The sequence below is a fragment of the Takifugu flavidus genome, chromosome 2 (assembly GCF_003711565.1).
Source record: "Takifugu flavidus isolate HTHZ2018 chromosome 2, ASM371156v2, whole genome shotgun sequence".
Taxonomy (NCBI): Eukaryota; Metazoa; Chordata; class Actinopteri; order Tetraodontiformes; family Tetraodontidae; genus Takifugu; species Takifugu flavidus.
Genome location: NC_079521.1, coordinates 16,289,883 through 16,315,189, shown reverse-complemented (window position 1 = coordinate 16,315,189; position 25,307 = coordinate 16,289,883). Strand labels below are relative to the sequence as shown.

General features: G+C 45.0%; 3 protein-coding genes across 13 annotated transcripts in view; 1 reads left to right on the top strand and 2 right to left on the bottom strand.

The window, feature by feature from the left end:
* Positions 1-9,248, bottom strand: part of plekha7b (pleckstrin homology domain containing, family A member 7b) — a 47,880-nt gene extending 38,632 nt beyond the window's left edge. For 4 of the 9 annotated variants that reach the window (XM_057024488.1, XM_057024473.1, XM_057024478.1 and 1 more), the window contains exons 1-3: positions 8,937-9,248; positions 8,777-8,853; positions 8,617-8,674 (exon numbers count right to left, since the gene is read on the bottom strand). In XM_057024488.1, coding sequence (XP_056880468.1) covers positions 8,617-8,674; positions 8,777-8,853; positions 8,937-9,019 — 218 coding nt within the window. In that variant the 5' untranslated portion in view covers positions 9,020-9,248. Of the gene's footprint in view, positions 1-232; positions 388-1,745; positions 1,914-8,616; positions 8,675-8,776; positions 8,854-8,936 lie in introns of those variants that run through there. The other 5 variants (XM_057024494.1, XM_057024496.1, XM_057024522.1 and 2 more) reach the window with 3 other exon arrangements.
* Positions 9,249-11,802: 2,554 nt separating this feature from the next.
* nucb2a (nucleobindin 2a) lies at positions 11,803-17,704 on the top strand. Its single transcript, XM_057024997.1, has 13 exons — positions 11,803-11,961; positions 12,373-12,513; positions 13,245-13,352; positions 13,423-13,555; positions 13,684-13,787; positions 14,568-14,753; positions 14,826-14,916; positions 15,002-15,060; positions 15,129-15,221; positions 15,298-15,387; positions 15,476-15,646; positions 16,029-16,089; positions 16,182-17,704. The coding sequence occupies exons 2-13, from the start codon at positions 12,373-12,375 to the stop codon at positions 16,409-16,411; spliced, it is 1,467 nt and encodes a 488-aa protein (XP_056880977.1). The 5' UTR covers positions 11,803-11,961; the 3' UTR covers positions 16,412-17,704.
* A 148-nt stretch (positions 17,705-17,852) lies between these two features.
* caprin1a (cell cycle associated protein 1a) lies at positions 17,853-24,097 on the bottom strand. Of its 3 annotated transcripts, XM_057024900.1 has the most exons (16): positions 23,897-24,097; positions 22,231-22,365; positions 21,732-21,794; positions 21,473-21,559; positions 21,128-21,369; positions 20,970-21,052; positions 20,734-20,889; positions 20,598-20,650; positions 20,431-20,514; positions 20,179-20,340; positions 19,896-20,004; positions 19,471-19,532; positions 18,934-19,090; positions 18,653-18,835; positions 18,465-18,571; positions 17,853-18,392 (listed from the first exon to the last, which is right to left on the bottom strand). In XM_057024900.1, the coding sequence occupies exons 2-16, from the start codon at positions 22,363-22,365 to the stop codon at positions 18,312-18,314; spliced, it is 1,764 nt and encodes a 587-aa protein (XP_056880880.1). In that variant the 5' UTR covers positions 23,897-24,097; the 3' UTR covers positions 17,853-18,311. The 3 variants fall into 3 exon arrangements, with proteins under 3 accessions (XP_056880880.1, XP_056880868.1, XP_056880876.1); XM_057024888.1 differs by having other exon boundaries at positions 17,853-18,571; XM_057024896.1 differs by having other exon boundaries at positions 17,853-18,571; positions 20,598-20,647.
* Between the last annotated feature and the right edge of the window lie 1,210 nt (positions 24,098-25,307).

Sequence of the window (25,307 nt, the reverse complement as noted above, 5' to 3'; positions counted from 1 at the left end):
ATGTAATTCTCCAAACGCGTTTCTAAGCGAGGCAACTAAAAAACAACCCGTTAATTTTCTGCCACAGAATCCTACATGCAAATTAATAGCACGCAATCTTAAGCCTTTTGCCCATAGTGCCGCTGCCGACGGAGCTCTTCGGGAGCTATAAATCATGAGAAGCGACGCAGCCACAGACCGTCACGTGCGCGCGCACACACACACACACACACACAGGGTCAGGGATACACACCTGAGAGTCGTACGATACGCCGGCTCCCTCTTGTAAGTGATATGTAAGACTGAGTGTCTTGGTTGGCCCAACATGTTAGCTGCAGCCCTGTGATTTGCTCTTCACAGTGGTCTCTGTGTGGGGACGGGCTCCTCTCAGCTAGCACTGCTGCTGCTGCTGCTGACGTCCTCCGCTTGTGCACTGGGGCATCAATTTATTCAAAACATCCTCTTTCCCGCTTCTGCTGCGCTGAGGCTGCTGAGGTGGAGCTTAAAATACATGCAATCGCTGGGCAGTTGCCCCGTCTCTGGGAGCAAGAGGTTCGTAGCGGGCATTATTAATGGACGCCAACCTCAGCAATACATCATAGCAGAGGCCCCAGGGCTTCAGGTAAACCCAGAGGTACAAAGCGTCTTTTTAAAAGACAATGGGCAAAATTAAGATGACATTCTTAACCACAGCACTGTCATTAGAGCGCTTCCTTGAACTGCACTAGTTCCTCTGCAGCAACCCACAACGAGCAAGTAAAGAGGGCCGTTTAAGGGTTCTGTGGCCTATGATATATATATATATATATATACATTACGTTGCCAGAAAATGTCACATGGCCGTGTGAGAAAAGGTCCACAACATGGATGGGGATAATGACAACACTTAATGAAAGAATTGGGTTTAAAGACAGCACCTCTTTGAAGCAATTATAAAGGTTGTTTTTTTAAAGAATATTTAATATATGTATTTGCTGCAGAAGTCCAGTGCAGAGATGTACGGTATGTTGCTGCAGGAGATACAGGCTTCACTAACCTAAATATTCCAGGCTGATAAAAGAGCCTATTAGCATGCTTAAAATAAACTAACCCTCATAATATCTACCTGCAGTTGTGAGCATATTTATTAAAAACAGCATTTTTAATATAATAAATGACACTATAAGAACCAGACTACATGACAAATGGCCATATCCCCACCAGTAATAGCATAAACATGGATATGAAGGCAAAAAGTATGCAAAAAATGGGATATCAGCCAACCCTAATCTAACAATAATACAGCACAGGTACTGTATATTCCCATATAATATAGCATGTGACAGTAACTTTATCATTAAAGCGACTGCACAAAATCGAGCCAGGAAATGCTGCAAGAGGGGGGAAAAATGAGAATTGGCATCGTTCTGGACTTGAGATATGGTGGTAAAGACTTGGCACTGACCTAACAGCTAAGTGACTGATGATCATGCCACCCTTCGCAGTCCTCCTGTCTGCTAATAAAGCAGGGGGCTGGGGCGGGTGAAAAATGTCTCCTGCCCCAACTTAACGCTCAGGATGTCAGCACGCACATTACACGGAGCACCTGTGCCCATAATGCAGGTAATGCATCCAGCTGCTGCTGCCCGCAGCCCCCCACACCTATGGTCGGCTGCTCTCGCCGGTCCTAGAGCACTAACGTTCCACTCGGGCCACCCAGGCACACCTCTGATCTTCCAGAAATCAATAATCTTTTCAGTATTAATCAACATCTATATCCTACTCACCAACGAGTGGCCAAATACGAAACATAGGGTGTGGAAAACTGGCCAAATATCCAAATCCTTGACCTGCAGAGAGGAACCGCGCAGTGCCCTCAGCCTGTTTTAACTGCGCACCATCCACGCACGATAGGACGCAAAGAGCAGCCTGAAATAGGAGTACACAGTAAGTGCCGCTTCAGCTTTGTCTCTCTCACTCTCGATTACTCAGTAACACTGACAGCTCTCATGTGCATGTAGCCCGATACTTAGCCTGCCTGTGCAATAATTAAAGGCAGCCACCAGACACAGGAAGAGAAATAAAAGGGAGGTTGTACGGTGAACCGACTGGTACTTTGGGTGGACTCGGTGTTTGCTAATATTGGCAGTACTGATCAGCAGTATTCACCCCCGCGGGCTGTCCAGTCAACGTAAAGCATTGACCTTGGCGTCTCGCTGCAACCAGAGCCTTCAGCCTCAGCCCCCCCAGTCCCCCTTTATCAGATGCCACCCCGGCCAGCCCGGGAGAGGGTAAAAAGGATGGAGGACAAACTGGCCCGGGCTGCCTGCAAAGCCAGTTCAATAATCCACAGGCGGGCGTAAAGATAAGAACGGATTTGATATGGGCGGCTTGGGTCGATGCATGCGATGGACAGCCGCGTCAACATCCATACCTCATTCTGTCACTCTCCATCCTCCGCTGTCGCTCGGTTATATGAAGAAAAATGTTCAAATACTGTAACAAACCCGAGCGAGGTGCAGGGGCTCAGGCGAAGGCAGCGACGATGAAAAACCAGCTTTAGTTTTCGACCAATATCCTTCTTTCACTATAAACACGAACATTCGTCTAAGAAACTGTACCAACCTTGAACAGTTCAATTGTTTTGTAGAATCATTTCATTCTTACACGCAGCAAATTACAGACAGAGCAGGTATTAGACTTTAATCCCAGCCTAAATTAAAGAATTTAAAAGGTGAATCAATCAGCGCGTAAAAAAGGGAATTAGCATTACAGCTCCGCAGTAATTAGGTTGGATTGATTTGCGAGAGCTCACCCAGGTAGCTGGTCGATGTGTCCAATAAACGCCACGGTGAGGCAAAAGTTCCATTACCACCTCAGTAGCTATCACATGACTGATGGTTTCATTTAGCTCAATAGACGGCTCAAGGGACCACTATTCACCAGGTAAGCCACTATAACTATTTTCAGGACTCACAACAATCGTTCTGTGGCTCAGTGTTGCTAAGACATCAGTTATCAATCACAGGTTGTCAATGATAGCATAGCTCAAGTTAGCAATACCACTTTGGATATTTAATGTGTTGGACACGTCCCAAAGAACAAGTCTGGGACTGAATTAAGAGAGTACAGCGGATCAGCTCCGCCGCCATGTTGTTCTGTGAATAAGGCGATTTACGTGTTTTTGTTTTTAGGTGAACCTGGTTCTACTTCCTGGACGCACTGATTCGGGCCTGTCACCCTCCCAAATCTACAAATATAATACCCGTCGAGAGAAGATGGACGTGATATCTCAGCGTGATAATAGGTTCCATTATAGATGATAAATGTTGAGCATAAATGGCCCCAAGAGTGAGAGGTCCTGACATCCCACCAAAACCTTTGGTCATGAATCCTAATATCAATTCCAGTATCAGAACAGCTGCGAAAGACGTCGTTACAGGATTAACGACTCATTCTTCAAAATCAAAACAGTGAGTTTAGCCGTGTCTGACAGACGGAAGTGCCCACAATTTTCCGTGGAGCTCCTCTGCTCCATCCAACAATTCCCATCGTGAAAACGAAGAAAGGAAATGTTTTGATGACCTTCCGTTCGGATGAAAACGCCACCTAAAACAACCTCCAGCGAGCAGCACTTTCCACAATGACGATCCAGCTTTGGTCTGTCAAGACCCACAATTCCAGGGTGACTAATTTCAGATGGAGGTCGTCGCTCCTGGGCAGGGATGAGAACGCGGAAGAACGTTGCTCATCCACAGGCTCAAAGAGAAACACTCGCAGTGTCAAGTGATGAAGAGCGTGTCGGGAAAAACAGATGTGTAATGACGACGTGAGCGCCCTTGATTCAGGGATAAAAAATAACCACAACACAAATCTAAAGGATGCCAGCGAGGAGTTATCGTGAGGTGGTGTCACAAATGAAACTGACCTTGAAAACAGAGCATTGTGTAAAATAAGTACCATCATTTTAAAAATGGATTTTATTTTTACTTCTATTAATGCAGATTTGTAAGGTTCTGAGCTGGACGTACATGGGGGGGGGCACATTTATAGTTGCAGAAACACTGCTTCAGGCCAGGGGAAACTAGTGAAAATAAATAATGACGACCTAAAGAAATAAGGGAAAAGAAGTTGTCGATAAATGTATTAAATTTAGATAAATTTAAATTTTTAAATTTATTCTGCTATGTATATTGTATTCACCCTCTGTACTATGTACAGGTATACAGGGGCCGAGTATCCATTTACCTGGATTATTGTAAATATACATCCTCTTTGTATATTCCAAATTCTATTCTATTCGATTTTATCTTATTTTTCTCTGCGTGCTCTGCTGTTGTTGCACTGTAAATCTCCCCTGTGGGACAATAAAGGACCTGAATCTGAATCTGAATCTAAAGAAGCTGAGCTCAAGCGTGATGGCATATTAATGTGACACATACAGATGTGTTATTACGTCAAACATCTGTTTGAAAGGCAAATCCATATTATCCCCACCGTCTCACCTCTGCAGCCTGGTTCCTATAGGATGGATCGCCTCCATCCTGTTTGACACCTTAGTAATGCTTTTCCCATCTGACACCTGTGGGAGGACAGCTCCTCCTAACTGGCATGCAGCGATGCTCTTTATTACTGTGCAGGGTGCTGAGCAACCATCCACCATTTAGTTTTAGATTCACTATGCTTTGATCGAGCATCAAGCAGGTCAGGGTATCTTAGAGCAGCCAGTCTTCAACACCCGCTGGAATCTTAGATTAATATCTGTGGATTAAGGTGTTGTGTTCTGACTAATCCAAAGGATGAGGTGTGAGGATTTAGGGATGATTTGCGAGGTGTGAGCGGAGAAACGGGCGGCACCTTGGCAAACAGCATGGTTAAAACGGGGGTCAGAGAGCACAGAGCTGCACTCTTCTCCAAACACTTGGTCAGGAGTGAAGAATCTTTTGGAAAACACGCCTCAGAAACATGGCGCTACATCAGAGGAAGTGGGGATAAAGCAGCGGTTTACTTCCTCTTGCACTGTCCAGTGGTGTCAGACCTGAACAATGGGGGACCCTGTTCTCGACAGGACAACATTCTACCTGGTTTTGGTTGCCCCCCCCAGGCAGATATACAATTGCACTCTGTTTCTTCCGTGAATTCCGGCGATATGGCCAGGACACCTAACCGAACTCCCTGTTTCCGAGCTTTTGTTTGAGATTATTGAACAATGGGGCCTATATTTACACCCAGCACAAATCCACTCGACTGGTTTTAGCAAATCTTCAAGATGGCAAATCCTCCTGCACCAACTCATATGGGGGGGGGTGCTAGCTTACTGCTTACTAGCAACATAACAAACAAAATAGAAATATATTTTAAAGGTTCAGACCAGTTTAAAAGCCAGGCTGCCTACACCAGTGACAGCACAGATGGCGAGGTCAGATACACACCCACTATTCATTCCTTTGCCCCCCCCTCACAGGAGTGTAAATCAAAGTGGCCTTTGAACATATTTAATCAGAAATAACGTGTAAATATTGAAGCGAACAGCTTGAGTGTGTGACAAATATCCTTCAATGACGTGAGCGTTTTATTTCCTTCTACACGGGACCTTGGGTTAGTCTTTAACAGGTCAGCCGCTGATGGCATTCTTCACGTTTCTGTCAGGGGAGGGTTGTCAAATTAGGGAAATAATGGATGTGACAGCTATCCGTGTCAAGGTAGACAAACACGTTATATTTACCGACTAAACCAGCCGGACCCGAGGAGGAAAACAGCATTTGTGTGAGTTGAGTTGGAGTCGCTGTGTGCCAGGAACAGAGAGTAAAGGTTGATCGGAACCTCTCTGAATATGAAATTAACCTTTCAGCCTGTACGTTCACCTTTTGACCTGCCAGTGAAGTTTGTAGTCAACTGAATTTGTCACAGTGAAATATTGAATTATGTCCCGTCGGCTGAGTTTCCTTCACTTCCCCTCCTTTGGCACAGGGGTCTGGTTGTTCCGTACAGAAATGGGACCGTTGTGGAGATTATTTTCAAAGTGGGCCACAACCTCAGAGGGTTCAGAGAGACATTATTTCAATCTGCTGCCACAGAAGACAACAGACGGCGCCCATTATTTCTGACAATCTCCTAAACATACAGTGCGTCTGAAATCTTCATGGGTAGGCAACATATATTTTACAGTTTATTGCTGTTAGACTGCGACTGTGAACCTGCCCAACAATAAACCGACAGCTCAGGTTCAACTGACACCGTCTGGACGGGGAGCTAGATAAACACAGACTCTTTCAAGCTGCACGCTTTAAACAATGCAGCCTTTGTACTGCACTTCAGCTAAATTCCACCATCGCCACACAACAAAAATCGCCCGAGCGTTGTCAGGGCAGCGCCGTGTGGACTTCAGTCCCACTCGAGTTCGCCGTAAACCTCCTGGATCGTTCGCTGTGGGCAGAGCTCTGCTCCTTTACCGCCGTGGAGCATATTAACATAAATGATACCGGGGTGAGAACACTTCACCAAACAGAAAAGAAAACATGGCCTGCTCTTTGACAAACAGACCATTAATTGGAGCAGCCGCTGGGACATTAATGGGATTTTTAAAGGACCGAGTTGCAGTCAGTCATAAAGTAAAACCAATGTGTGTGATGTCATAAAGAGGTCTAAAAGATGGCCCCAATCCAAGCTGCTCTCCACTGGTCCCTCCATGATTACAGAGCATATTTCTCCTTTTCAAACACTGAATGAGCTAAATCTTGAAACTCCTTTTATAAAATGCCCTCTCAATAAAAAGGCCCTGTGCAGCCACTTAGAACTAAATTAATTTTCTAATAGCAGGGGTTAACAGCAAGGACAGCACGTACACGCATCATTTGGAGCACCGGGAAAAGAACAGAAACCCTGCAGCAAAATCTGAAATATACCAAATAAACCCAATGCAACAGTCCACAAACGGCATTGAAACGCTGGCACGGCACGACCGGAATTATAAATCATCCCATCAACATTAATTTCCCTGCTGAGCTGCGAAGCAGCCGACTGTTTCTCAGAGTAATTACCCACATGAACATTAAACTTCAATGCGGTACTTCAGTGTCACAACAAGTAAACAAAGAGCGATCTGTGTAACAGACTGTTGCATGTGACACGGCCTTGTCACGTTTGCATTCATGTTATACGACACACAAAACATTAATAATTCACGTTTTGGATTAATTATGTACAGACATGTCAAGGTGCAATGATAGACATAGTTATGTCTAAAGGAGTTCATTCATTTCTTTTAGTCTTTAACCAAGGCAGCAGTGAAAGGTTGAGCTGGGGTCCTGCTCGCCGCTGGAATTCAATTTTTGAAAAGAGAGAAACAAGCTGAGGCCAAAAACAAACAGGATCCTTCCGCCAATTCAACGGGGGCCAGCGAGGAGTCGACTGGATTAACGGCCGTGACTTTAAGGCAGCCATACATCACGCCACTTCACTGTTGTTGAGAGTGAAAGTGAAAGAAACACCTCCTCCGCTGCGTCCGCGGGAACTGCAGCTTCACAGACGTAGGCTCAGGAATACGTACAAGCCCTAAATACGCTGAGGGGGAGCGTTTTAACTTGTAATGATCCCTCCCCATTGAAGAATCCATCCTCTTTTTAGACCAGAATGGACGTTCTAATTTGATTACACACAGCGTGACCTCCGGGTGGAAGCTAATGCCAACTGAAATACACACACTGGCCAGCACGGCTCTGACTCACGCCAGACTTTTTTAAGCAGATACACAAACCAGAGTCTGGCTGAAATTGTGTAAAATCTGATTTCCAGGAAGCAGACCTACACGCCCACATAATGCGGTTCGATTTGGCGCGAACCCTGCGTGTTGACACGAACCGGACTTGGAGGAGCCCTCGATTCGCCACCTCGGCGTTGGTTCAGAAGTCGATGCAGGACAGAAGGCTGATGAGCTGCACGTTATGGAATAAACGGGATAGTTTGTCGACTCTCCTCACCTTGACTTGCAAGGAGGCGACCTGTTTGGTCTAAAGGTAAGCCGGTGTTCCCTCTAATACTATAAGAGAAAAGAATAGCGCCCCCTGGTGGAGCTGGACCTATTAATGTATATGATCCCTGCTATACTTTCAAGGACAAAAGTCCCAAACATGGTCTCCCTCCACTGGTGTCAATGTCGAGGTGGACGCGAAAACAATGATCTCTGCAGATGAAAAGGCAAAACATATCGCACAGATCCGTCCAATAAACCGACCGATGGCTTTGTAAGTTCTCCCCTTTCAGCTCAATAACGCAATCACACCATACATCTCTGTCACTACATGGTCACACCCCTCTGCTGCAACCTTTTCCAGTCCATCACACACACACACACACACACACACACGGCGTCTGTACACCTATCTAATGGAGGGAGTAGAGGTCCTGCATGGAGGATGTGAGGAGAATTTTAATAGCTCTTCTTTGCTGCTCGGCACGGCTTCTTTCCATTCATAATGCAGGCAGAGATAATTAGTTTCACCTCTCCGGTGGGTCCTCTCTGTGTTAAACTGCCATCGGCGAGTCTTCGGAGGTGTTTATTCTAGTTTTGAGTCGCATTGTGCCGCAATAGCAAAGTCGGTTAACGGTGGTGAGAAGCAGCAAGCTAAAGCAGTGAAACAATGCTCGAAAGCTACTGACTTTATAAAGTAACTGGCTCCTTCGTCCGTAAAGCCTTCTTCCCATCCTCTGGGCAGATCTGTAAAACAAGCAGAAACCGCGTTGAACCGCCGAGAACAACCGCAACGCGGCACCAGGAAACCCCGAGTTGACGGTAAATCACAACTAGTTTGTGGCGTACCTGAACGTATCATGTGTCCGGAGTTAACAGGTTCACCAGTGCGGGGATGGAGCCAAGTGGTGCTGCGAGTTTTGTCACTGCAAGACAGACACCTGTTACTAAACCCTAATAAAACCACAAAGTGTCGCCTCCATAAGTGGGGGGATGAAAGTCCGCTCACTTGATGAAAAACACCCGACCGTCTCTACAAACTCCGTAGGACCAGCAGTCGGGCAGGGTGTCCCGTCCGAGCGGTGCCGCCATGATCTCTCCGACTCGGCTTGTTTCCCCCTTCTCACTCTCCGCAGACTTTCCCAGGGAGCCCGGATAAGACCCGCCGCTAGGGCTGCATGCTTTTTAAAGGGAAAGAATACCGACGATGAGCCACTTAGGCGGTCCTGATTTATTTATCCTTTTGTAAACTGCAAGACGAGCTCCCAGAATGACGGTCCTTGAACGCAGCAGCAGCCTGGTGGATGATTAAAGTCAGACGGATAATAAATGAATGTGGCTGCAGGGAGGGTGTAGCAGACATGCACCAAGCGGGAACTTCACTCAGGGACATTTCAGGACAAAGTTCTTCTACATAGACCTATATATACTTTTTTTTTAAAAAGCCATTATGTAGGAATTAAAGTAATTTCTGCGGCCATTTAATCTTACATAGCCCATTTAAAGGATTACATATCCAAAGCCAAAATAGATTAATATACTTAATTATCTTCTTAAATTGTACGTGGGAATATTGGCTGGAGCTGAGAGGGATGAGACAGTGAGATACACTGCACCCTCAGAAAATGAATTACACTTACAATTGACAGGGTGCTTGTGTGTGGAAAATACGGAGCCATGCAGGGTTTGTCTAAGATTTACAGGATTGTTGTCATGTTTGACATAAAAGCTGACAGCCTCTGTGAATGAGCTGTTAAAGCTTTTGCACGTATCATCTCAAAGGATGAATGAGGTGAGGCTGCAGTTTTACTCTGTACTTTAACCCCATGAACTTAAATTAGAGGTGTGTGTGTGTGTGTGTGTGTGTGTGTGTGTGTGTGTGCTTTGACTGATAGATCGCCCATTGAAGATTCCTGCAGATTTGTAGTGCAGGTTTAAGGAAAGCAAGCGAAGGAAACATGCACCTATAGAAATGCACAATATAGAAAAAGATGTGCTGTTGGTGCTGGCACCGGGTCCTCATCTTCAAATTAAATGCAGGCGCGTGCACGGTCTGCCATGACACATTACAATAATGCTTACGCAGCATCAAAAGCAGCATCCTGATTTATGGGAGCCTCCCATAAATTTCACTCTGGCTTCGTCATAGTGTGGGCAACGTTCAAAGTCACTGCAACTTTGGCACAAGTTTGATTCGCGCTTCCTCCCCACCCTGCCCCGTCCTATGCCGTAAAAATGTGGGAGATAACAGCAGGGAAGTAGCAAAATAAAATATCTGAAGTGTCTGACAACACCTCAAAGAAGGTGTCTGTGACTGAAATAGAAACTAGACATAACAGGACTCCTGTACTGCAACCAATTCACAGCAATTCCCTGCCGCAGAGACCTTGAATAAAAAGTTTCAGTGCACTAACACATAATGTACAAACTCCAATTCTAAGCGCTTGTATGAGGTGTCAATAAGAAATGCTTGGTTGGCTTCAGTGAGCAGAAGAGAAGGTTCACTGGTGTAAAGTCGTGATTCATAGGTCAGACCCTCAGGATTTGGAGCACCGCCGCTCAGCGGGGTCAAAAAACACCGACGGACAATCAACTGGTCATTTATGGTGAGCACTGTTGTGCTATGTTGTTGGATTGGTGCTGCTGTTTTCACATCGTGAGCTTGCGTATTCCGCAAACCTTTTTATTTTTATCCAATGTTCATTTCCGAAAAATAGTCACGTTATTGTTCAGTTTCTGGAATTTGACCTTGCTATGGTTTTTCATTATCATTTCAGCCACATGCACTCTCACTCTCTCCCTCCCTCCCTCTCTCTCTCTCTCTCTCTCTCTCTCCCTCCCTCCCTCTCTCTCTCTCTCTCTCTCACACACACACACACACACACGTGCGCGTACAGTTGTTGCTGTGCTGTGGAGAGCACCTCTGCAGTACGGTCTGCTGCTGATTCCGGCTGTCAGTCGCTCACAATGCAGCAAGGTGACTCAATGATATTGTTCTCTCCTCAGAGAGCCTCCTCCTGCTGATCACAGCTTCCAGAAGGTGCTTCATTGTACCTCTGAGGGTTCTAATCTAGCTGACAAACAGCACAGCAGCTAGTGGGCATACAGAGTGCAATCATTCCTTTATTGTGTTCATGGCTCGAAGTACGTGAATTAAGCACACACAGTAGTCAGAAATCTCCTTTTTGTAATAATTGCTGATGTCCTTTCGTCCACAGATGTTCATCCTTACACCGATGATTTGGGAGATGATGGTGGATCAACGCTGGTTCAATGGTGTGTTGGAATATCGCCGACAGGAACGTTAACAGAAGTCTTAATGGCCACCACATTTCACAACTTACTTAACTTTCTCTCTACAAGAGAAATAATGGGAGTTTCTCATGAAACTCATGAAGGTTTTGGTTGGCCACCCAGCTGTTGTATTAATTCACTTCTGCCCCCTATTGTCTGAGTCAAGACTTGCACTGATTCCTTCCCCTTTGACGCAAAGGTGAACGGCCTGCTTGCAAATATTTGAAGGGAGGGATGCTTCAAAATGACGTTATGGACAAATGATTTGTGGAAATTGCGTCAACTTAAATAAAGATATTGTTGGCTGTACATTTTGTTGGAGTACATGGCCTGTTAAAGTACATAAACAAAATTAATATATTCGTTTAATATAAAACAAATAATAATAATAATATGAAAACTGAAATATAGTAGAAACAACAGGTACTATTGAAATGTTCTATGGTTTATAAAAGAAATAAGCAGTAATAAGTGAGTATCGCATTCATTGCTGCCCTAAATTAGTTATTGATTTTCTCGATAAGGACCCGCCCACCTTCTCCGGTGTTATCTCGCCACGTACGACTCGGTGCAACGCAACTTGATAGTCTGTATTACGGACAGCTTGACTGACCACTCCGGAGAGCGGAACCTCTCGCTCAACCTAGTTTGCTGACTAGCGAGCGAACCGCCGATTGAATGCCTCATACGACAACACAACTTCAGCGAAGAGGAAGCGCCTGGAGGAAAGAAACGGAGAGGTGAGCACCAGTCTTCACTTCGCAGTAAATTCATGAATGACACTCGGACGGAACTGAGGAGTTTTGCCGTCCCTTTTAAATGTCCTAAATATGTGACGTTAGCATTACGCTCTCGGTCTCTGAGCAGATTAGGTGATTGAATCTGATTAGCCAAATCTGTCAGTGGCGTTGCTAAAGCTAACAGAAAAGGAGCTTAACAGTCTTGTAAACATCACCAGCTTGTCGAGAATTTCTGCAATCTTTGCGCTCAGGAGAAGCCAGTGGAGTTGGAGTCCATTTAGAAGGGAGCCACGTATTGACCATTGATCACAGACACGCTGACAGACTCTCCAGCTGCTCCCATCAGCATTTACTGATAATGTTTAATGATGATATTGCTGTAGCTAACCTGCCACTTTGTTCCTGCCGTAGATGGGTTGGATCCGGACCCTTTTGACAGTCTGGATACTGTTGCTGGTCCAGCTTCTGTATTTAGAAGCAGTGCCAATAAGCATTGATAAAACAAAAGTCAAGCTACCAGAGAAAGAACCCGAAAAGCCCCCAGCGAGTGTGGTAAGGATACCCCGTCTATAATTAGCTTAGTCTGGCATTAATTGCTATTATCTGCTGTTCTGCTATCAGAAGGATGTGGGAGAATTCTATGTAAGTGCTATGTTAAGATGTTCTTTTTAAATCTGTTGGTCAGAACAATCATCACAATTCACAACATAACATAATTCACCATAAAATAATCCAGATGGCCTGTTGATGGCGGCTTTACCTGCAGTTTTGCAAACCATTAAAAAAAAAAGGGAAGGAAAAGAGACAGGTCTTGCATTTGTTGGTTCAGTTGCGGTCACTGTTGTGAGATTTCATTAGACCGGAGCCTGTGATTTCAGCTGCAGGGAAGCCATCGTTTGACGTCAAATATTGACAGATGCTGACTGTCTCCCAGCATCAAATGGCATTTAAAATGCAGACAATGTTGTGTGTTTGCACGCATGTCTGACACACACAGTAATTTGCTGAAGGCAGTAATTTGTTTTATGGCCACACAGGCTAATGTCTGTCATATCTCCCTGAACCCTCTGGACAGGAGAAACATATCTAGCAAAAGAAAATGACTACGTTAATCACTGAAGGTGTTTAATCGACTGTTTCTCTAAAATGCCTATTATACTGTGTTATTACATAAAATTATAGAATAAAAGTCACCATGTTAACACTGTGTAACTATGATTTGGAAACTATATATCGTATTGCGCTGAGCGTTTGCCTGACAAGTATTTTGAATTGTTGTGCAGGACACCGGACTCCACTATGACCACTACCTCAGGGAAGTCATCGATTTTCTAGAAAAAGACGAACATTTCAGAGAAAAGCTCCGCAACACAGACATGGAAGACATCAAGGTAATGCTTTTTAAATTCCTATTATGACTATTATTATTGTCTGCTTATATTCTGTCTTTGTATGTCGCAGCAAGGGAAGCTGGCAAAAGAGCTGGACTTTGTGGGTCATCACATCAGGACAAAACTGGATGAGTTAAAGAGGCAGGAGGTGAATCGACTCCGGACTCTGATTAAGGCCAAGCAAGACCTCGAAGGAGGCAATGGTACGCCGGGCGGCTAAATGTTTGCCGTGGATAATAAAGTGCTACGTTGCTTAGTAATGAACCTCTTTATAGAAGTAAATTTTCCACATTTGTGCTTCTTTCTCTGTCGCCGCCTCCTCGATGTAAAGACATATCGGTGGACCACCAGGCTCTTCTCAAGCAGTTTGAGTACTTGAACCACATGAATCCACACACTTTTGAAGTGGATGATCTGGATCTGCTCATCAAATCGGTGAGGCGCATGCGTATTTTTGTGATTTAAAAGATGAATCAGTCATGCGTTTATTACATTTGGTGAGGTGGAAATAGGTCCACTCATGGGGGGAGGAGTGCTGTCAGATTGGGAAATTTGTGATTTTCTGAAGGATTGCGAAATGAAAACACATTCTTCAAAAATGTGTTGCATCAGAGATTTCTCTTCTGATTTTGCACTGTGTTTTTTTTGGCCCTGGCTTTAGTGTTTATACGGTCATATGATCCATGGCGTTCTCTGGCTGCCATCGCTCCTCTTTCACATCTGGGCAACATAATAGCCCTCATCGTGACCTCTGACCTCTCATCCAGCCAAAACCTATTAACATGCTTGTGTTGGGGAGACGACAGACAAGAACAATTGAGTTAAAACACTTTATAATGCTCATTTTCTTCAGGTGCCGTTCTGTATCCTTCTGTATATGTGGGAATTTGATTGTAGCCTGCGCAATATTTGCATTTGCGTCTGATCTCTGTGTTTGCACAGCTGCTTGAAGCAGCAACTTTCCTGTACTTCCATCTTTTATCACCAACGGTGTAGGGATTCAGACACGAACACGGATGCTGTGTCTGTTTTTGTCCTCTCAGATGTTCTCGAACACGTCTTTGCTGTGACCATTATTATGGTATTTGCGTTATTGAGTTAGGTTGAACTAAGTTTTCCTCCTCCGTATTCCCCCAGTTTATTATTAGATGTGGACATAAAACAGGACAAACTTGAAATCTGCTCCATGTCCATTTTGTTTTTCCTTTCAACCAGGCCACGAACGACCTGGAGAATTACGATAAAGAACGACACGATGAGTTCAAGAGGTATGAAATGATGAAAGAACACAACAGACAGGAGCACCTGAAGACACTGGACAACGAGGAGAGGAGGAAAGAGGAAGAGCACTACGAGGAGATGAAGAAGAAGCACGCCGATCACCCTAAAATCAATCACCCGGTGAGTGGGAATGGCAGCCACTCCGATGGTGGGTGATCCGGACCTTTAACGAACCGCTGATTGTGTTTGCAGGGGAGCCAGAATCAGCTCAAAGAGGTCTGGGAGGAAGCTGATGGCCTGGACCCCGACGACTTCGACCCCAAGACCTTCTTCAAATTGCACGGTAGGCACCAGCTGGTGTCGCTGGTTCGGGCTGCAGCAGGACAACAGCGTGTTTACTGGTTTTCTCCTTGTATTCTGGAACGCAGACAGCAACGGAGATGGGTTTTTTGATGAACAGGAACTGGAGGCGCTCTTCACCAAGGAGGTAAGGCCGGTTCCAGATGTGTGGAACTGCAGCGAGCGCTGACTGAGCCTTGGTTTCTGTAATCATAGTTGGAGAAAATCTACGACCCCAATAACGAAGAGGACGATATGATCGAGATGGAGGAAGAGAGGCTACGTATGCGGGAGCACGTTATGAACGAGGTGTGTTCACGCTCACGTTCACATTCTGCCTCGTCCATGCTGGCGTGTGATGTCACAGCTTCTGTCCCCTTCCCAGGTGGACACCAACAAAGACAGACTGGTCTCTTTAGAGGAGTTCCTGGTCGCTACTCGGAAAAAGGAATTCTTGGAGCCCGACAGCTGGGAGGTGATGTGACACCGGAACGTTGATCACGCTGAGGAAAAAGAGAATTCTTTTGTCGGAACAGGTCGCCACATCTGTTGTGTTTCTTTAGACGTTGGAGCAGAATCAGGTTTACACAGACGAGGAGATGAGAGAGTTCGAGGAGCACCTCACTCAGCAGGAGCAGGACCTGAACATGAGGTCTGCCGACCTCCAGAAACAGAGAGACGATCTGGAGCGACAACAGGCCGAGCTCAACGCCCAGAAGGTTGAGCTACAACAGGTGAGATTGGGAGCAAACTTCAGTGAGAAAGATAACATAATGTACAATGAAACCCTTTTAATAGTGGGCACCTTATAGTAATCAATGGGTTCTGTTCATTTAGGTATTAGTTCACATGGGAGTGGTTGGGACGTGGCCTCTAATTAGTGCAATCTGGGTTCTCACCGCTAGATGGTGCCAAAGTTTAGGTATTTAGCGCCGTGTTCCGATAATGTGATGACCCCCTAATCAAGGTTTCATTCTAACACGACGTCATCTGTGATGGAAATTTCAGTGTAGCAACAGTCACAGGTTTTATTAAATATCTGCTGTTTATGCTGTTATAGCTGATCAACCACCATTAATGACAGTATATTAAAAAAACATGAACATCATCTTACAGGCGGTTGAACACATGGAGCGCCTGAAATCACAGAAACTAGAACCCCCTCCAGAGGTTGTCGGTGCGTATTGTCGAGTTTTTAAAAACAATATATGTTTCAAAGGTTGTCTACAGGTGAAAATCTGGAATTCCAAACCTCCATCTGTGTTTCAGTTGAAGGAAACGCACTTCCAGAAATTCACGCCGTTGATAACCAGCCGCCGATGATGCCGGAAGAGCAGCTCCAAGGGCATCACGCCGCGCCCCAAAATCCTCACGATACACCTCAGGAACAGCTCAAACAGCAAAATCAAATCCTGGCCCAGCAGGGGTTCCCCCAGTCACACCAGGACCTCCCACCGGGAAACCAGGAAGCCGCTCAAGGCCAGCATCACCTGCCATAACCCTGGTGCCAGAACCGGAACACCCATTGTGAGACTTGAGCAGCACTGGAGCGTCCAGGGGAGCGGCCCCTGCTGAGTATTAGGGCGTGAAGATGAAGGAGCGGCACCAAATCATTCCGTTTAAAGACAACATGGGTCAGTAATAAGTGCAATCCTTGGACGACAAACCACAATTTCACTACTAAAGTATGCACATCTTCAAAGTGTGCACAGCAACACGCGCGTGGTTTTTGGTTACGTTAGAAGTTTTGATAATGAAATCTAGTTTTAAAGAGCCGTTGAAGGTTTTGCCGATGGCAGCTGCAAAGCCTGGGTACACGAGTGAGATATTAAATGAAGATGCGGTATGTAAATAAAGATTCGGTTTTAACTTTATTCATCCCTCTTTGTTTTTGAGACTCCAAGAGGTTTACGTGTGTGATCAGAGATGTTTAATTAGGTTGATTGCTCTAAATACGACCGGGCCCTGCAATTTAAACGCAGTCCCATCCAGTTGGGCCCACATTGCAAATATCCACTTTTGTAAATTTCACCTTCATCTTCAGCCTTGTGTGAGACATCGTCACCGGTTTAATAGTTAAACCCGCTCTTGTCCTTGTCGCAGACCGACTGAAAGAGTTTTGGGCCCCTCTGCAGCTGCCTCCAGCTGAATTCCATGTGACCCGTTTGGTTCTGATAGATAAATACTGAGTGATGATCCTCCCTCCGTCTCCATCCAACCTCTCAAATCAATAATTGCAACCATAACAGGACAGGATGTGTTGAATGTAGCCTGTTTCTAGGATGGGCATTGGGGTTTGGTCGATTTTACACACACACGTGGATGTGGCACGATTATGGGATGGATTATGACAAGTTTTTCATTGGAAAATTTTTATGAGTGAGTGTGCAGGACGGTCGACCTAAGAGCAGACGTCTGAGTCTCACAGGGTTTTTATTTTATTTTTTTAAGGGGTCTTAAGTCAAAACTGCGTAACATTTATTCTATTGGCTCCAGATGTGCATTGGGTCCGGTTTATAAACCTCAGCTTGGTGACTTTTTGACCAGTCTGGTCATGTTTCTGCTTCTCTTGTAAGGCGTTATCAGGCAGGTTGTGGTGAGCAGGTGTCAGCGGGTCGATTCTTCCGTTTATCTTGTTTGTGGAGGTGAATTCATTCTGTCCCGTTTCGTTTGTTTGCCAACTGAGATGATGAACATCCTCAATTGCTGTATTTTCTGCTGGTTTATCAACATAACGGTGATTTTTGACACCACTGTTCGGTTCAAAACAATAAAACAGTTATGATCTTTCAGTTCCTCTGAATCCGATCACTCAATGAAACCTTTAGCGTCACCATGGTAACCCTTTTTGATCCTAATAAACCCCCACCAGTTAAATCTACATGCAGCGTTGTAATATACTGATCAGGGTTACATAAAGTGGAAAGTAATGGCCTTCAACAGAGTAAGAACACGACTTTATTGAACCAAGAACATCAGCGTACAAAGGTGACGGAGCGAGGTGTGGAGGGGTAAAGAACAAAAACAGCTTCATGAAACGTAATAGATCAGGGGGAGAGATTTGACGGCGCAGGGCGGAGGAAACCCGTCGCTGCACGTCAGTCTGACAGTGGCAGGGTATTTTTTGCATTCATTTTGTACAAAAAATAAATAAATGAAATCTTTCAAGTTTACAGGAATATCTATTTTATTTTATATCGCACAGAGTTGCTGATTATCCTACGTGTGATGAAGGTCAGCGTTTGTGTTAAAACATCGAGAGGATCTAGACAGACCTAAGCAGGCTGACTCAGATAAGTAGGCCGGGTGTTAAAAATGACAAAGAAACGTTATAAAAGTGAGCTGGGGCAATCACATTCGAAAAATCCTGAATGGTAAAGGCGGCGCGCCTTGATGAACTTATCGCACTGACGGGGTGTTTCCTCGAGACAGCCCCCGGGGCCCCTGGGCAGCTCCTCGCTTGTAGTTTTGATACCCCTCCTTAAAGAAACCAGAGGTGGTCACAAAATCTCCTGTTTGGAGGATTTCACCCGAGAATGGAGGCAGACTCACCCGCTGGTAGGTGTTGTTGGAATAATCTCGTGAATTGTTGAACTGGGTTTGACCGTAACCGCCGCTAGGAGCATTTGAGAAGGAGGGACGATAGCCTTCGTATCCACCTGAGGGCCAGAAACGTGGATCAAATGGGGCACTTATTACAAAATGTCTCTCGGCTTCACGTGACCTCTCGAGTCTCCTACCTCTAAATCCGTTTGAGGAGCCCCGATATCCGTTCATCACGCCGCGGGGGTTCCTGGGGCCGCCCCTGGGCACAGCCCTGCTGTTGTAAAAAGACTGGCCAGGCTGTCCGAAGCTGGCCGAGGAATCCTCAGAACCTCCAGCCGAAGCCATGACCTGGTCCTGGGTCTGGAATCCACCAACAACTGGACGGGAGATGTGAGGCTCGTCAAAATGTGCCGACATTTCAGCCACAAGTGTAAACTGGGGTAAATTGAGAGACAGACTGCGTTGCTCCCCTCACCTGACTGTAATGTCTCTTGTGGGATGTCGGCTTGGTCTACAGTCCGCTCTGCCTGGCTGCCGAAGCCCTGTCCATAACCACCGGGGAACTGGCTGGGCTGCTTCAGAGAATCTACTGGGCCATCGGAGGCTGGAGGGACGGGTGCGATGTTGAAAACCTGAAAACAGGACAGAAACCTGTCAAGACTGAGTGTATGATGATTCCTATCGCATCTGTGGAGCAACAGGTAAAGGCTCATTAAAGATGAGGGAACATTTATAATGACTGCTTCTATTCAGTGGGGGGGGGGGTAGTTTGAGAAGTCCAGTAAAAGCGGCCTGGGTTTGGATACAGAGGGAAAGGCAGGGGACAGGGAATCAGCAATTAGTGGGAACTCTATGACTCTGAGTATTCTCATACTCAAATGACTCCAGTAGCGCCACAGTCATGCGGACTTGACCAGTTCGCCCCCGGTTCTTCTTGTTACTTGGTCAGGAAACCACCCTTCAGCAGATGAAGACAATCCAGTTTTACAGCCTGCTTTCTGATTTGACTCACCGTTGTGGATTCCAGTCCTGACACAGCACTCGTCTGAGGAAGTCTGGACTCCGACAGGCTCACTTGGAGGGAAACACCAGGAGAAGATGTTTAGCTGCATCAGCTTCACCCACATCAACAGATGTGGAACCATGACAATGTGTTCGCGCTGGGCCTGTGACCGGAAACGACGACGGGGTCGTTTCCATTCAAATCAACGCTGGCGTGTGTGTGTCAATGTGCTGTGGCGTCAACACAGCCTGAGCTCTCCAGAAAAATGCGCAGAATTAGCAGCTGTAGAGGCAACAGAATCTGAACAAAAGGGGGCTCAGCTGCCTGCCAGAGCCGCGCCGCCGGTGTAGCAGACGGCAGATTAGCATTCTGCATCCAGTGTTTTATGGTGATTTAAATCTTGTATGGGCAATAGGAAACTGAATGGAGCTCACTTGTGGGGCATCCCAGCTGCTGCAGGTCCACAGTCTGCCCAGGCTTCATGGGCTGGGCGGACACGATGGCTGGATCCAGGGCCTGGCCATCAAACTCCAACATGGAGTCCTGCAAATTGATGCAAAACTAAATAAAAATGCCTGTTGGATACAGAAAGTGACTCAAAGAGGCACATTTTTCTTCCAGGTGCTTCAAATGAAAAGTAAAAACCAGACATCACCATTTTTAGGATTATAGATTAAAACACTTTAAGCTACCTGGTGTATCTGGGTGATAGTTTACCTGCATGAAGTTGTAGGTCCCCTGCATCTGCGCCATTAGGTCTTGCACAACCTGCTTCCTGACCACAGGGTCACTGGGAGGAGTAGGTGTGACATGGTTCACAGCAATGGGAGGCTCTGGAGTCAGGAGCGATGGAGGCTGATGCTGGAGAGTATTCACCATCTACTCGAAACAGAATACCTCCATGTCATTAACAGTGTGTACGAAGAGCAGGAACATGCAGGAAGGTTGTGGCTGGGTATCCAAGCATACCTGAGCATCTACTGTCCACTCCTCCACCTGCTCTTTGTCTGTAGCGCTGTACGTTGGTTCTGGAATGAACTGTCTGTTCACAAACTAGGACAGAAAAGCGCCGATGTAACAGAGCAAAAACAGCCTAAAAGGTGGTTAAAGATGGTTCATAAAGCAAGTTCACCCACCTCTGTTGTTTCCACCTGAACTGGCTCTGCGTATTTCTCAGTAGCCGCTCCTTCTTGAGAGAGGATGGAAAATTTAGGGGGTTCCGGACGTGTGCAAAGAAAAGTCTCACCCAAAGACAGACGGGTCGTTGTGTACCGGTTTCTGATGGCTGCGGCCCATCCTGGGACTCCGCCGTTGCAGGTGGCTCCTCCTGCTCCTCCTCCTCCTGGCAGGTTCCATTCGGATGAGCCTGCGCTCTATCAAAGTAACCGCTGTGCAGCACCTTGTGCAGAGTGTCCTTCAGGGACTTGTCTGGAGCAAAAAGGGTCTCGGCTCAAAGACAAAACACAAGCCGACGCTCAAAGGTGAAGCTCGAGAGCCAAAACACTTACAAGTCGTCCCTGCTACAGCCTTGTCCCGACCTTCGAGCAGCTCCCACAGGTGTAGCGACGCCTGCTCGTATTGGTCAGTCAACCTGTAAATTACACAACAAAGTGAACATCAAAGTAGGACCAGACAGCACCAGAAGCCCCATTCAAGACAACCGTACCTCACATCACAGCTCCTATCGGGCCCAACCAGCTTATAAAACTCATCCAGGGACGCGAGGTCGGCATCGGTGAGCAAAGACGCCCCGGAGGCATCGGGTCGTTTAAGGTCCTGTCTGATCTGGTCTTCACCCAACTGATCCAGTATGAACTGCAGCTCCAGAACCGTCTTCAGCCGCCGCTGTTCCATTTCCTCGCGCTGCAGCTGTTCCCTTCTCGCAGTCTTCTTTACCGCCTTTTGAACCTGAACATGCACGTGTTCAGATTGCCAATATAATATTAATAATAATGGTTATGACAATCATCCAAATATCTTGTCAGGACAATGATCAGGATTTAGGAGTCACCTCTTGGCCCAGTGTCACAAAGCTCTTTTGTAATTCTCGGGCAAACTCCAGATTGTTGATAACCTCTTGGTATTTTGTTAAGGCGTCCTTCAGGTGCATTTTGGAAAGAAAATGGATATTTCATTGCTTCCATATTGGTTTTCATCAAACAGAGCAGGATAGGGTATTAAGTTATCTATGAGATGTCATTATATTAGTGAAACTGCAGCAGACTACAACAATAAAAAGATGCTTTTAAATTGACATTCGCTTGTCTTACCAGCTGATCTTGATTCAGTCGCTCCCCTTTATTCTTCTTTGTTTGGTAGTCGTCCAGTTTGGACTGTGAAATCATTGAGAAGCACGAATTGCCAAATATGAAATGGGGGGAAAAAAAAGAGTAAGAACAGAGCAGAAATTCAGGGGTCGACCTCTCCCACAGCTGAAAAAGTTTAGCTGTCAGTGTGGTTTTTATTAGCGAAGGAGGGTCTGGTCAAAGATATATCACATGCCAGATGCAGACTGTGACAATGAGAACAAAGTTGATTCAACACAAAAAGCAACAGAACTGACACAGGCTGTCTCAGGAAACAAGAAAATAGTTTCCAATCAATTACATTTTCTGCTGAAGCTCCTAAATGTGCCAAAAATGAAGCTGCAGGGGGAAAAATGAGTTCTCAAACAAAAACAATGGTGCAAAAAGCCCTCAAAACCTCCCAGTTTTTGTCAGATGACACAAAATAACGTAACGGCAGGTGTATGACATGTAAGGAACGTACCTTCTTCTTCTCCATGTTGCGAACCTTCTTGTCTATCACGTTGAAGATCTGCTTCATGGTCTCATTATGACTTCCATTTCCCAGGTCTGGAATGGCAGAAGTGGCAGCAGCGTTGCCAACCATCGCCGAAGGCATCTGGAGGGGAGGGGGGACATTTATTTTATAAAGTAAGACTGCCAAAGAAACAGTGGAAATTTGTTTTTTAGTCCTAATCAGAAGCAGATAAAAGAGCAGAGTAGATGATGCTTTGTAGGAATTAGGAAGCATCACTTACAACAATCACACGTGTCTGGTCTGACAACCAGGATGGATCAGAGAAAATTATTCTGGACGAGGTGCACTTTTATAGAGGAATTCTATCCAGGAACATGTGTTAATGTTACTCCTTTGTATGCACTTTGAAGGAGGGTTGTGCACGTCTGCCCCATTCCCGCTGCTTGTTATCCAGGAAATACGAATTATCAGTAACCACAATCTCGTCAGGCCAACTACACCTTTCACGTCCGGGTTTTTTCTATTCTTGTTATAACACACATTCCAGTGGAAGACACTGATTTCAATCACTTTTTTCTGTATTTGACCTCAGGATGGGATAACCTGTGACCCCCAACGATGGCTCAGGTCCAAGGAACCTTTGACACATCCAATTAGAGTGGAAGCATCTTCCACTGACCCCCATCTAAAAACACCTCCAATGTTCAGCGTCGTCACACTTATCCTGTTAGCAAGATACCTTAATTTGTAAAAACCCATTTATCCCTTTAGTAGTGCCATCAAATACTTTTGTTGGGAGTCATTAACTCACAATACGGTTGAATTTCAGATTCAAGGAGTTAGAAAAGATAAAAGCAAAATCTTTTTTACAATATAGGTATAGTTTCTATGCTGCTATCACTGCTCACGATGCTAAACAGGCTATACTGTATAAAATAAAGACATTTAAGGATTTTAGAATGCTCATTTACTTGGTCTCCTCAATAGAACCGGCAGCGGCTGTAATTGCTGTGGACAACATCTAAATTAAACTGAATGTTCATAAGCAGCTGTCTTGTGGCCCGTTTTCTGATCCTAACCGGTGCTGTATTTGGCATTATGGGTTAGACACGAAGCCTAACCGTTAAATTTAAAAATTCGAGTGATGAAGTAAAAACTAGTGAAAATGTCGGGCCTCTATTTCCAAGGTAAAGAACGGAACTTCCTTCTGAGACGCCAGCTAATCTTTGACAAATGCTAACAAATATGAATCGATGCCAACGTCAAACGTTACTTCACTCTAAGGGTCGTTAATCAACCTAACATTTCATAAGCATGGATAAGGTATTAAAACAGAGGTTATACATTTAATACACCGAAAGCTTTATTTTCATAATCTCCTTGTCCCATTGTTAGCTCAAAGGCTAGCGTGCTCGTAAACGTCATGCGACTAATGCCATAAGTTAACCGTTTACTACTTAACAGTAAATCTACTGACAACCTTTTGACAATATTTAAATAAAAATTACTGTTATCCATATACCGTTTGGAGCGACAGAAAAACAGACTCGGTCTGCGCTACTCCGTTCCAGGCAGATACATTCAACGTTTAAACAGTCGTCCCGAATGAAAATAATTTATTAAACAGATACTGTTGAAATGTAGCTGGTTAATGGTGCTATTAATCCGATACCTTTATACTCTTGTCTTCGAAGAGATTCCCTTTGAGTGGTTTTGCGTTAAATGTGTGAGACGTGGGTATCTTGCGTCCACTGGTATTTTTTTCTAGGAGGATGCTCGGTTGTAGCTGGAGCTAAGCTAACGATAGCGGCTACAAAGACCCCTATGGTGGCCTGCGAACTGCCTGAAGCTAAATGGTGTCTCGGCGTGTTCTTTGTGACGTAAGTTCATACAATTAAAAACAGTTATGTCATTAAATATCTCTCTGGGTTTCATGAAATGTTGCAAACAAAAATGAAAGTGCAAACGGAATGCAGACAATGTTTGATTGGTCAGAATCACAGCATACTATCACGTCCATATAGGTTCTCATTCAGCAGGTAAAAGTCTAAGAGTCACCTGAAATCAACCTGGAGACGTTTCATCCCACAAACTTCTATACTACTATTTAATCTAAAGTCTCCTATAGTCTATAAGATTGCCAGGATCAATAGAGCATTGCGCTTCTAAACAGTTTGTGAACTATATATTTTGCAATGACTAAATTCCTACACTATAAGGATGTATCATAGAAAGTTATGATAAAAATATAACATGACACAAATTTCAATAAACTGAAAGTCCGGTTTCCCCTAATAGTAAACCATTGTGAACATTCACAACTATAAACAGCAGATGGCGAGGTTGCCCCACATTCTGAGTGATTTCCGACCTGTCTGAGAAACTATAATAAAGGTTGTCGATGTGCGATCACTGTCTTGTCATTTCTGAGGGTTTTCCTCACTTGGTTTTTCATTTAAAGTATGCAGAAAAGGGTATAAATTTAATGCGCTGGACTTGATTTATTTTGCAGATTTAATCACGGGAGGAATGTGCAGAATGCCTTTATTTTTAATTGAAAGGGGAAGTGTGATACATTTGCAATAATGTGGATAAAGGACAGTAGAAGTGCTGAACTAAAACAATATCGAGGCTTCTGAAATATCAAAGTGTAAATACAAAGAAACCAAAATTGACTTTGTCAGATTTTTGGTTGAAGACTCCTTATAATTGCAGGCTTCTGCGTAAATATGAGCAAGTCAAAATACACATTTTTGTGAGACACGCAATGGAGATAATTTAATTGTTATGAGTAGAAGCAACGATTGTGTTTTGAAGATGAAAACTGGAAAATTGTGCACATTCCAGATTTAAAAATAACTCACTTGTGCAAACAATTCTCGTTAGCACTGTGTCATCATGTCGTGTAAGACGGGATTCCCACGTCATTTTTATATGAAATTTGATCTCAGTCACACTTTGGATCACATGGAGAAAATTACAGCAGTCGAGAGCGTCGCTGAAGCCCTGTTAAAAACATCTCCCAGTAACTTTCATTACAGACACGTCCCGTATCCGTATGAAGGATGGGGATGGTTTCTGAA